Source organism: Apteryx mantelli, chromosome 12 (assembly GCF_036417845.1).
Source record: "Apteryx mantelli isolate bAptMan1 chromosome 12, bAptMan1.hap1, whole genome shotgun sequence".
In the NCBI taxonomy this organism is placed as follows: Eukaryota; Metazoa; Chordata; class Aves; order Apterygiformes; family Apterygidae; genus Apteryx; species Apteryx mantelli.
In genome coordinates, this window is record NC_089989.1 from 24,293,450 (window position 1) to 24,305,545 (window position 12,096).

The 12,096-nt window shown below is 34.9% G+C and overlaps 1 protein-coding gene across 1 annotated transcript in view; it reads right to left on the reverse strand.

The window, feature by feature from the left end:
• The window catches only part of CNTN3 (contactin 3), an 87,027-nt gene that overhangs the window by 40,582 nt on the left and 34,349 nt on the right, over positions 1 to 12,096 (reverse strand). The window contains exons 5-7 of the mRNA XM_067303660.1: positions 4,285 to 4,488; positions 3,838 to 3,940; positions 2,695 to 2,879 (exon numbers count right to left, since the gene is read on the reverse strand). Of these exons, the coding sequence (XP_067159761.1) occupies positions 2,695 to 2,879; positions 3,838 to 3,940; positions 4,285 to 4,488 (492 nt within the window). The remainder of the gene's footprint in view (positions 1 to 2,694; positions 2,880 to 3,837; positions 3,941 to 4,284; positions 4,489 to 12,096) is intronic.

Genomic DNA, 12,096 nt, shown 5'->3' on the forward strand with positions numbered 1-12,096 from the left:
TCATATGCAGAGTTACTGATGTGCATAGAATTTCTAAACCAAACATACATTACAAGCTTTCTTGAAATAATGATTATGGTAAGTTGAGCCCATAGTCAAGTGCCTTATGGAGTCAGGACCATAACTCATTTTTGGAAGAGGAGGAGACATGGTAAATAAAACTGAACTTTTTAAACAATGTATGTGCTGAAAATGCAGTTTCAGAATTGAAGCTTTATAGTTTCAGCTCACAAAACAAATCAGGAGAATAAAAATGTTTTCTTTCACAGCAGTGCTAGGAAATGTCTCAAGCTTTTGTTTTGTCCTAGGTGTCTATTTCATTTACAAAATAAACTCTAAGAACTGCAAACAAAGAAAAACCTATTTTTAGACAAACAGAAGATTTTCGTCTATTAGAATTTTTTTTTTCTGAAGGGATTGATTCTTCTCATTGTTTCACCAAGACAACATGGAAAACGTTAACCCGAAATCTTATTTTACTCTTTTTGGGTAAGCCAGAAATCTGCTTTGTTCTGCTGATGAGAGAAAAAGAAACGTTGCTACTGTTGAAATAAAAAGGCATTTCTCAATTTCTAATGGTTATATTTTTCTATATATGAATACCAGACATCTAACACTTCTACCAATAAAATGTTTTAGCATCAGCCAACATCCACTAACATTACCATACAGATTTGAGTCGTCTTTGCCAGAGTTGGTACTTTCTGGCAGATGGATGATTTTTGTTCTAAGTCTTCAGACGATTGCATTAATTTTCTCCCAAATCCTCCTCTGCTTCCAGAATAACCTCTTTAAAAGTGCATAAGTATTGATCTTTTATTGGAACATTGACTGGCATATGGTTACATATCTTTGCTGGACAGATTTCTGAATTTTGATATTGGACACAGCAGCAAGTCATCAGCAGATACTATCTTCAGTTACAGAACATTATTAATCTACAAACAGAATGAAAATCCTTCAAATTATCAAAAAGGTTTAAAATTACCCTATCCTGAATACAGACCTGTTGGTATTCTATTTATATCAACAAAACAAGATTACTTAAATCTACTTAATTCTGCAAAATGGGTTTCACTAAGCAGAACAAATGAAATAAAACAGTTGGAGTACCCTTACTGCCATTACAGGTTTCATTATTCTTTTTAGTCTAAACATCATATTAGGAATGAATCTAATACAGATGGATATTTGTATTGGAATACTAACTATTTGAGGATTCAAATCCCTTTCTGGATTTGTAATGAGAATATTTACAGTGATCAGTAGCAAATCATGATTTACTTGTTATCACAAAACTTCAACTCAATATTTGATTTTTTTGGTCAGCAACATCCTTTACTTCAGTTCTGTGCCCTTTAATGACCAAAACAAAATTTGGGAAGCAGGTCAAGTATCTCAAGATTACCCACTGTCATAATTACATTTTAAGAACTAATGAATAAATCAACTCTATTTTGCAAGAAGTGTACATTGATATATCTTATAACTCAGCAGAGTTGCTGATTTAAATCTGGAGAAGGAGTATTGAGTCAAATTGATGTACAAACCACAACTTATCTAAAACTTTTCAAGCTGCTAATGAAAGCCACTTTATAGCATACTGCCAAGTATAATATGACAGATGACACATCTTAGCTCTTTTGTCCAATGTTATCCACAGTATTTATCAAAATGGTCATAATCACAACTCACACATAGAAAATTCAGTGTAATGTAATTTGGGGGGGAGGGGAAATATATTTTTTCTTCTGATTTATAAAATCTGTAGTTTCTTAAATTAAAATCTGCACTGACTAAAATCTACATTGTAGGATCCTGCGTATTCTAGTAAACAGTAGCTTCCAATAAAGAATAAATAAATTGAAAGAACATTTGTAGGAAGTCGCACAACAGCAATGTTCTTTTCTTTTTTACATAACTTCATAAAAATCTTTGCTCAAATATGCCTATGTGAAAAAAAACATTTCATGGCACAGACTGTCACACTCTTTAAATTACCATTTACCTAAGGAAAATTATATTTGCTGAGATTTGGCTTTAACAAAAATTGTCAATTACTGCTTTGTTGCGAATCACTGCAGCTTTAAAAGACCACCAATATTCTTTGCTCATATTCAAATCACTCCACAGCCTTAAATGCACAAGAGACACTTGCCATTCTCCAGCTATTAAATTTTTCATTTCTTCATTTCCCATATTGGATTATATTCTCTCATTTATTTACTCATTTTAAAATAAAATTGGCCACTTTGAAAGGAAAAGATTCACAATATCTATGAATAATCTTTTCCAAAAGCAAAATGAAATTTGCATTTCCTGTAAATGTGACATTATAACCCCCAAATCAATTTAATTGACTAGAAACTTAAGATTTCACTCGTGCAACAATAAAAAGTGTTAAAAAAAATTCTGGGCATCATAGGCAAGCACTTTCCACACTACTCTTAGCAACCCTTTTCAACATGGATGGTTCTCAGAAGAAATCCTTGTCAATGTTTCTTAAAGTCTGATGCAAAACCCTGGTGCAGAAGTTCTTTCTCTGCAAACAGTTATAATGCCCTGAGTTTTAAGAGCCAACGTTTGATGGGCATTGCAGAAGCTGTACACCCAGAACGCGCCCCGCGTGGTTAACTTCATGGGTAAGGGAGGGAGAAAGAGAGAGAGAGGGCAGGGGGGAAGAAGGTTTCCTACCATAATAAGTGAGACGGCCTCTTGCAATATTTTTTCCTCTTGAGTTTTCAGTAATACATTCATATAGTCCTGCATCTTCCTGCTGGAAATTAGGAATTTCAATCATGCCATTGGATTTCCTTAGCTTTATTTTACGTGGAAATGGCAGACCATCGGTTCTTCTCCAGTTAATCTGAGGCACAGGGCTAAAAAGAAGAGAAAAGAAAAAAATCAAAGTGATGAAAGGCTTGTAGTTAAAGTGGTATACATACTCTATATTACAGATGGTGAGATAGTACAGTAACTGATTTGCATATAAATAGATTCTGCTTCATATCCTATTACTTATGTTACCAAACTTTCATGAGTATCTGTGTGACTATCCAGTGACTGTAAAATTTCCTGTAAATCAGCACTGGCCTCCGCTGTAAACAGGTGAGATTTACCATTGACTTTAATGGAAGGAGGATCAAGCAAAGTCTTTTGAGGTTTCCATCCTTGAACAGCCATTCACTGGCTGATTTTAAAACTTTCACTCACCTAGCCAGGGAACAGAAGCAATAGCATATGGTTAAGTTATCAATCTGGCACTTAAAATTTTGAGTACCTAACAAAGCTGTCTGCAAATAAACCAAAGTGGTTACTAAATACATTTACAGAAACATAAAGGCGTTCTCAGAGCATTTGCGAAGCACAAGAGAGATCAATTTTGCATAGAATGTCATTCAGAAGAGGAATATGTTTTTATCTTTATTTCATATATAAAAGAAGAACAATATTACGAAAGCATCAAGTATAGTTAACATTCAAATTTAGACAAAATTCCCACTGACTTCAAGAACAGTTCACTGTATGCAGAGAAAGTGGAGCTAGGTCAGAGTACATTTGCAAAATTGCATTAATCTTATTCAACATAATTTGAAATTAAATTTAAATTCATGTGTTGCCAACATGCACATTTTAGTTTTAAACAACAATAAAAATGACTCCAAGACTGTTTGCCATCTTACTGTTATTACTTGGTTATTACCAAGGCAATAACTGTGACAGTCAAAATATGGACTTTAGAAAACAACACTGAAGACTGTCAGAACTACACATCTGTTGTGTGGATAAACCCTGGCATGCTTAAACTCTGCAGTACCAGTGAAGAGGGGAACTTACTTTCCTAGTGCAAAGCATTCTAGCTTCACAGTTGAACCTTTAGCTGCAGGAAGTGTCTCAGGAAATTGAACTTCTATTTTAGGTTCATATTCTCCCATCACACCTAGATGACAAAATTGAAAAAAGTCATTTTTCATTTTTAAAGCTATCTTTCTCTTTGGCATTGACATCACATTCAATTCAAAAAAATCAAGTTGACTATTTTTGCACCATGTTTGGAAAAACAAGCATAGGGACCTTCCAATTAAATTGTCATGAGACCCACAAGAGGAAAAGGGGTACGTAACACAGAACAGTTTATTTTCTTATAAGCAATCACTATTCTGAGAAGGCATGAAAGGCTTAAACTTTAAGAGACAAAAATGTTCACTAGAGGCTAGAGGCATATACTAACAGTAACTAGTAACTACTAGTTTTATTTATTCACAGTATAAGAAGAAGTCATACCATCTGTGCGGAGCACTAGAGGGGTTGGTGAACCAAGAACTTTGCTATTCGTTACAGTGCTGGTTACAACACAGGTGTAATTTCCTACATCTGATGGTTCAACTTTGGCTATGTAGAGGTGACCAGTCTCTTGAGACACAAATCGCCGACTGTCCTCTTGTACAAATGATGGATATTCATTGAAGATCCAAGCAAATGACAATTCTAATCAGTATTAAAAAAAAAAAAAAAGAAGAAGAAGCAAGGAAGTTTGATAAGGGTTTTCAGGTTTTCTTTTTCAAAGATCAGTAACAAACAAAGAGGATGGACAGCCCATGACAGAAAGAAAAAAAAAAATGTAAAAAGGTACTGGAAACAAAACAAAAGAAGGCAAAACATCTTCACACCAAAGCCATATTTCCTCCATTAGAGGGAAAAAAAGTGAAATGAAATCAGTTTTACACATGGAAAACTTTCTTCATCTACTTGATTTTTTAAAGAAATAATACGCATGGAAAGAGGAGCAGACAACAAAAATGAAACCAGATTTTCTTAAAATGGAATTTACTATACAACTCAGCTAGATTTTTAGTAGCTAGAAATAGCACAGGTCTGTGCAAGGGAAAGGAATGCCAAAAGAAGAGTAAACACCTGGCAGAGGCAGCACACAGCAAAACTACATTTCTCATATAAAAATTAGATCTTTTTCCATGAAATGCCAAAACAGTCCTCAAAACTATTTTTTGTGGTCCCTTTAAAGGAAAACCATTTTTGAAACAATAAACTAACAGATTTGGCAAAAATTACAGTATAATTTGCTTTTTGCTGATCAACACTTGAAGAGAAAATTGAACTCTGTAGCCAGTTTTATTCAACAAAAACCACTTCCTCTGAGAGGTGATGTTCTTGTCTCTCATTCATATCTTAGAGAAACAGAAAGGAAATCAATTTTTAATGGTTTTCCAGGCAAGAAATAATTTTTCACCCAAGTGCCACTCAGCTTAAAGTTTATTAAAAAAAAATTACAGCTTCTGCAAGTGCTAATTAGAGACAATTATAGTTTGATTGACCTGTCTTGATGTTAAAATATCTTGAAGCATTTGCACTGCCCTTACAGAATGAAGATCATCCCTTTTTGCAGAGGTTTAATTTGAAAGTGCGTAGATGTGGATGCAGCCATGAAATGAAGCGCAGGCAATTAACATAATCCTCAGCACTGAGTATGAATACGCACCTAGGAAAATGCTAAGCCAACAGGAGAATTTAACAAAAGGTAAGATTGTGAAGATGAAAAAACATTCAATAAATGAAATTATTAAAGTATTTAGAGACTGATTAATGCAAAAAGGGCATCCAAATGAAATGGCCTATCATAATTGCATTTAGTTTTCTTCCATCAATATTTATACTCCTTCCATTAACATAACTTTTCAAGAACAGTGTGTATGAACATTAACTTTCTCTAGAATACTCTCAAGAGTCAGGCTTGTGTTACATCGGGAAGTGTTTACTGTGAAAGCAGGTAGCCAGCTAGCCTGCTCGCCTTGTAGCGGAAACCTCTTCAGGTGGAGGAATGCCTTTGTCTAAAAGTTTCTTCCTATGTGATATGAGATGAGTAATAAATTTAAGATAAGGAAAGCAAACATGGATCTGTCAAGAAAAGAAAATTACAACTAATCAACCTATTTTATTCTTTGATGAAGTAGCTACACAGTGGGAAGAAAAACCATAGATGTGATATAGCTTAACTTCAGGTAAGACTTTTGAAAAGCGCACAGCAAAGTCTCATAAGTGAGCAAGCCACAGCTGTACAGCCAATGTAAAACTGTTCTATACAGCTATTCACCCATCTTGCAATAAATACAAAGAAGCAGGTGTCACTGGTTTGCTGCTGAACAGAGGGACATAGCAAGCAAGCAGTCCTCAGCACCGAGGGGGAGCTGCAGGTGGTTCTGGCTACATTCTGCAACTGGTCAGGCAGCCACTTCACTCATGAAGATAATGCACAGGCATAACATACGCACACTACATCCTCTTCAAAGAGCAAAGATTGTATGATCTTGCTAAATGGGAAAGAGCGGAAAAATCAAACATAATTATATTTCTACAATGTAGCTGGGGAAAGAGAGTGGTCATAAGACTGAGGGAAAAGCTGTAGCACAAACTAGGTATCGAGTCAGTGACTAGAAAAACCGATTTAGGTTTTCGGCTCTACAAAGTCAAACAGCCACAAGATACAAAACTCTGGGAAAACAGGCTTTATTAGTTCTGGTACTCACTGAGCTACTTGTTTTCATTAACTCAAGTATTTTATTCTCCTCAAAAAAAGAAAAGAAAAAGACATTTGAAGGGGATGGTCCAATCTAGATACCCAGTAGGGAAATAAGCAGCTTGATTTTATTCCCATTACATTGCCTTAAGTCAAGAGTAAATTCATTAAGACCGGCCATTATGATTACAAAAGCCAGGTAAAGTACATTCCAGTTTAATCAGATCCATCGATAGCCTATGAATAAACACCCCTGGAAACCTAATTTCTCATTTGACATATATGTTCATTGACTCTCTTAAAAATGGATCCTGGTGTTTCTTTACCAGTGCCCCACAGCCAGTAGCTCATTTTATATTTATTGTACTTTACAAAATTGTATTTTCCAGAAAAATTCATATTAAACAACTTGTTCTATGATTTATTGTGTTTACCCCATTTTCCTATTGCTGATCTTAGTACACCTCAAGGGACAAACTCACTCCCTTTCTGTCAATTACAAGTTTTCAGTTGATTTTCTGTTATAAATGAAAGCAATACGTCTCTTCTGGGCTTCCTCAGAGATCTAATCCTTCACTTTCCAATGTATTTTTTCCTTATTTGGAGGCCACAGATGGATAAGATATTGGAAATTACAATTATTACTCAATTTTTGTTTACTACATCTTGGTTAGCTTCTACTCTTTATTTTGCATTATTTGTTTATTATTTACTGTGCAGTCTGCATACCACAATCCAGGATCATGCCCACATGGTACTAGGCACTTTGCATACGTAAGTGTCCAGTGAAAAGGAGGTCATAAAAACTGTATGCAATTTTCAAATTTAAACTTGTAAAATAAAGATTCAACAATTTAAATCAACCTTTCTGGCCTGCTACAGTCATTTTCTACCACCTATGAGGCTTGAAAAAATTATCTTAACTTCTTATTTAACAAAAATCTAAGGTTCCTAAAGCAAAACAGGGGTGTAAGACCCATATTTTTAGTGGCTCTTAATTGGGTTTTGAAATCAGGCTTTAAGCTCCTTAGCCATGTAGGTACTTTTTTTTTTTTGGGGGGGGGGGGGGGGGGAGGGAAGATACTTTTAATCATGTTATATATTTTCTCTTTAATATCATTCTGAAACAGATTCAGACTTCCTATTTTCAAAACTCATTGGATTTCAATCAGGGAAGAGGATGTTTACATAAATAATCCCCCAAAGAAATTTGATTTGGCATTGTACTGGGCTGACTTAATTGTTAGGTCAAATTCTAGCTACTTTATTTCATTTAACTCATTGAAATGAAGAAAAGGAGAGTACTTTTGCAATATAATTCCAAAATATAAAGACCAGCTCTGACATTAACTGATCTTCAGTCCTCAGCTGACTCTGCCAGTTTAAGGAATTCCTACATTCCTCCAGTATTCCATCATTCTTCCATGTGTCAATGCAGTCAACTGGAAGGCTATTCTTGGCTACTGGATCTAAGCCAAAATAAGAGGTAATAGTTTTTCTGTCATAAAATAAACTGCACTTTTCTCTTCATTTTTTTTAAATAAACATTAAAGATTTTACAGATAAAAATCTTAATGCAGTGTAGGCCTAAGACAAGGTGTTTATGTACTCCAATATTAGATCCCCTAACATTTTTATGAACTGGATGAAGGAATGTATTCAGATGCAACTTTCAAAAATGACAGTTTTGATAATAAAAAAATCTCTTCAGAATTTTATTGAAAATAAATTGTATGCCACTTCTGGGTTTTAGGGTATATTCTTGAGCACATAGAATGTCCACAAATTGGAAAACTGAACCAAGTATGTTCAGCTGGAAACAAAAACTGTATAGGACTGCTTTTTTCCTAGGAGCATCCCAAATTGTTCGCATGCAAATAGTTATACCATTAATAATGCACAAATCTTTAGATGTTTACATAAGCTGCAGTTACATTTCAGACTACAGTGTCTACAAAAAATTTCTAAAACTTCCAAAAAGCATGAAAAAAGCAGACAACTGCAGTTAAAAATTTAACATTTCTAAGCTCATCCTTCAGAAACAGATCTTCAAGAATGATGGCGTTATTTGTATAATACCACAGAAAAACTCACATTCAATTCATTTCCAAACGGCATAACCATTGGGAAAGCAGCCCACCCATTTGGTATTGCTTGCTGGTTTTTTTCGTCTTCTTCTGATGCACATGGGATTTGATCCTTAGCTAGTGTTAGTTTCAAACTGAACATGACCTTGTAATATAAAAGTGGTCCTTAACTGGCAGGTTAAATGTTCATTCCTGCTCTGAAGGAAACCCAGATGCTAATGGAAAAGTCTAACAAAATGCTTTTAGTTTGGGTTCCAATGCTGAATAAGAACCCAATTTCATTTACCCTGTAGCTGTGAAGGATGATGGATTAGTTTCTCTTTATCACATTTCCAAACTAATTGTTTCAGACTAGCAATGTCATTCAAAATGTACTGGCTCTGATCAAATCGTTCTTACTCTAAAAGTAAGCACAAAAGTAAGAAACTGCTTTAGGAAGCAATATTTAAAAACATACTCATTAGCCATATCCATTTCAAATGACAAATTGTTCTTTTAATCACCTCCCTAGAACTTTACATTTAATTGCTCAGAGCATTTAACAACTCTGTTGTGCATTTTCAATGGTTGAAAGTATTTTAAATTGCTTCCTACTTATAATAATTTTGAGGATAAAAAGACAATAGTTTGGCTTATTGCTCAACTAAAACACATTTGATTTCTTCTGAACGTTAAGGATTTGAGATAAACTAATGGAAACTACCTAAGCATTTTAGTACATTTGTTTGAAAAATTTATATTTAATAGGTGGTAGTAGTGACAAACTTCATTTCATAGTCTTGCACTCATTTAGGAGAAGGTACTTGGCAAAGCCCCTAGGAAAAACATTAAAATTACTTTCTGTATTCTTGTTACCAGTGTTCAGCAATGACGACATGCTAGGACTGCAGCCATCCCTCTCCTGCCTTTTCCTGACCAATTACCATATTCCCAAGGAAAAGTGGGATTATTTTAGTAAAGAAGAGTTGGGAAAAAAAGTAAATAAATTGTTAGTTTGTGTGTTTTTCTAGCAGCATAGGGAATCTTAGTAGAGAAAAGGGTCAAAAGCAGTTTTCTGAAACACTCAGAACTAGCTAAGAGAAAGTGTTTCACTTTATCTTCCTCTCTTTCTTTCTCCCCCTTCTTCCTACAAATACCCTAACAGAAAAGAATTCATGCACAGCCGCTCGTTACAAGACTCTTACCCCATATTCCTGAACCTAAATAAACTGAATGAGGCAGTGAAGACGGCTAAGGAGAGCAGACATCAGACAAAGTGGACATGCCAGAGTCTTTTTTGGTCTTCTGGAGAGCCTATATATATTTTGTTGATGAAACTTGTGCAACATTAGTCTCAAAAGCTTCTACTCTCCCATGGCTGCCTAACATTACATGTGCTACTACAAACTCTTCTAGAGAGTCTTTAGTAGATACCAGGTGTACTGAAGCCAGCAGATCCAATCTTATCCAAAACTCTTCCTCAGGCATTAGATGAAACTGTATCTCTCATTGCACAGACTAGTTTCTGACATGCCTCCTTCCCCCTACCCCTCCAAAAACAATCCAGCTTTAATATACTGAGATTAACAACATTGCTTTCATTCATTCTGACCTAAATACTTGGGACATGCTATATATATATGTATATACACACACACACACACACATTTTATTTTTTTATATATATATATATATATATATATATATATACACACACACACACACACACACACTTAATGACTGCAGGCTAGAACCTCTCTTTAAAAAGAAAACAATAAAAAGCTACAGTATTACCATAATCATTTTGCTAGGGGTATTCAAGAAGACTTAATGCAAAATTTACAGGAGCTAGTAATACTGATTGTGGATGTTCCCAGGCTTTAGGCTTTACTGACCATCTGTCTTACCTGGCCATGAAACTATCCTTCACATACATCTCCCAAACTAAGACTTAAAGTGACAGAAGACCAAATATTTAACAAATAAAATATAAATATTAATACATTCAAGTGTTCACTGTCATTAATGTACATAATGAAACATGGAGAAAAAGCATTCTGTAAAGAATCTGGAGTGATACATTGCTTGTTTAGTTTGCCCTCTCCCAAACTGGAATCACACATCATTTGTTGCAAGTTCCTTCAGCTGGGTATACACCTCCACGCTAGCTTAAAACACATCTAGTATATAGTAACTGCAGGTGTTGGACAAATACATGAATAAGGATATACTAATTTTAATCAGCTTTACTTCAACCTGGAACACAGGCTTATCAAAAAAGGGCATTTTATACGCACACACATGGAAGAATACAGAGTTAGTCTGAGAAATCATTTCTCTTTGTAGACATTGATTTGTTACTGGTGGGGAGAATAATATTTTGACAGATAGAAATCATTGTAAATTCCAGCTGGGAACATGTATTATTGTCCCTCATATGGGCAAATATAAATGTCTCTTGAGCACCATTTGATTTCAAACTGTCAGCTGAAATTTGTGCAGATGATGATGACACCAGCAGGGCTATTGCAAAATATATTTTTAAATAAAAATACCATTTCCTCTTGGCAGATTCAGAACAGCTCAAGAACACTATGGAACAATTTGTAAGACCATAGCTTTGACAGTATTCAACTTACTATTCTCCTTAGAATGCATTTTTGTGTGAAAACCTCATAATGTGCCTACTGCAAGTAGGATTTATTCTTCATTCCCACATGAATATCATCCACAGTCTGCTACAAAAGCAAAAAGTAGATGCGCAGAAATCAGACTACTTTGCACCTAACTGAAAACACACAGATGGGCAATAGAAAAGAAACTATAATCTGGAGTTCTATCAGTTTGCTTTTGCTTTGTTTTAAGGGTATGAAACATTTACAAAGCCAAATGAGTTAAATTAACTCAAATTATAGTTCCCTGAAAAATGGCATGTTGGTATTCAAGAGTGTGGAAAAAATAAAAGCATCAGAATATTTCTGGCATAGGAGAGATTTTCTGTGTTGTGTTATTCATGAAGCAGTCTTTCTGAAACTTACAGGCCTCCAAACGGCAATACAAAGACACGAGCAACAATTTGCAAGTCTAAACACTAATTTGCAACAGACATGACATTATTCACTGGATGATTTGTCATACTAACCAGTGAGCAATAAATTGTGATCTATTTTCAGTGATCTCATATCATTTCAGACCAGCATGCAACAACTTTAAAATAATAGTGATCAATCTAGCTTATAGCTTATCTTTCAAATATGGTCTCATTTATCAATTAGGACTGCATTTATCAGGACATGATAGTAAGATAGAGAACATTCTTGCTGCTTTTCATGTAGAAATGCCCTTGCCACATTGACCATTTCCATATGAAATAGGAACACTCATACCACACAAGGCTAATGGTGAATATAAGGCAAGTAGAACTTCATCCTAGCACTGTAAGCATGAAACCAAGTAGTTTGTTGGCTCCACAACATTCTTGGCATTTACCCAAGTTCT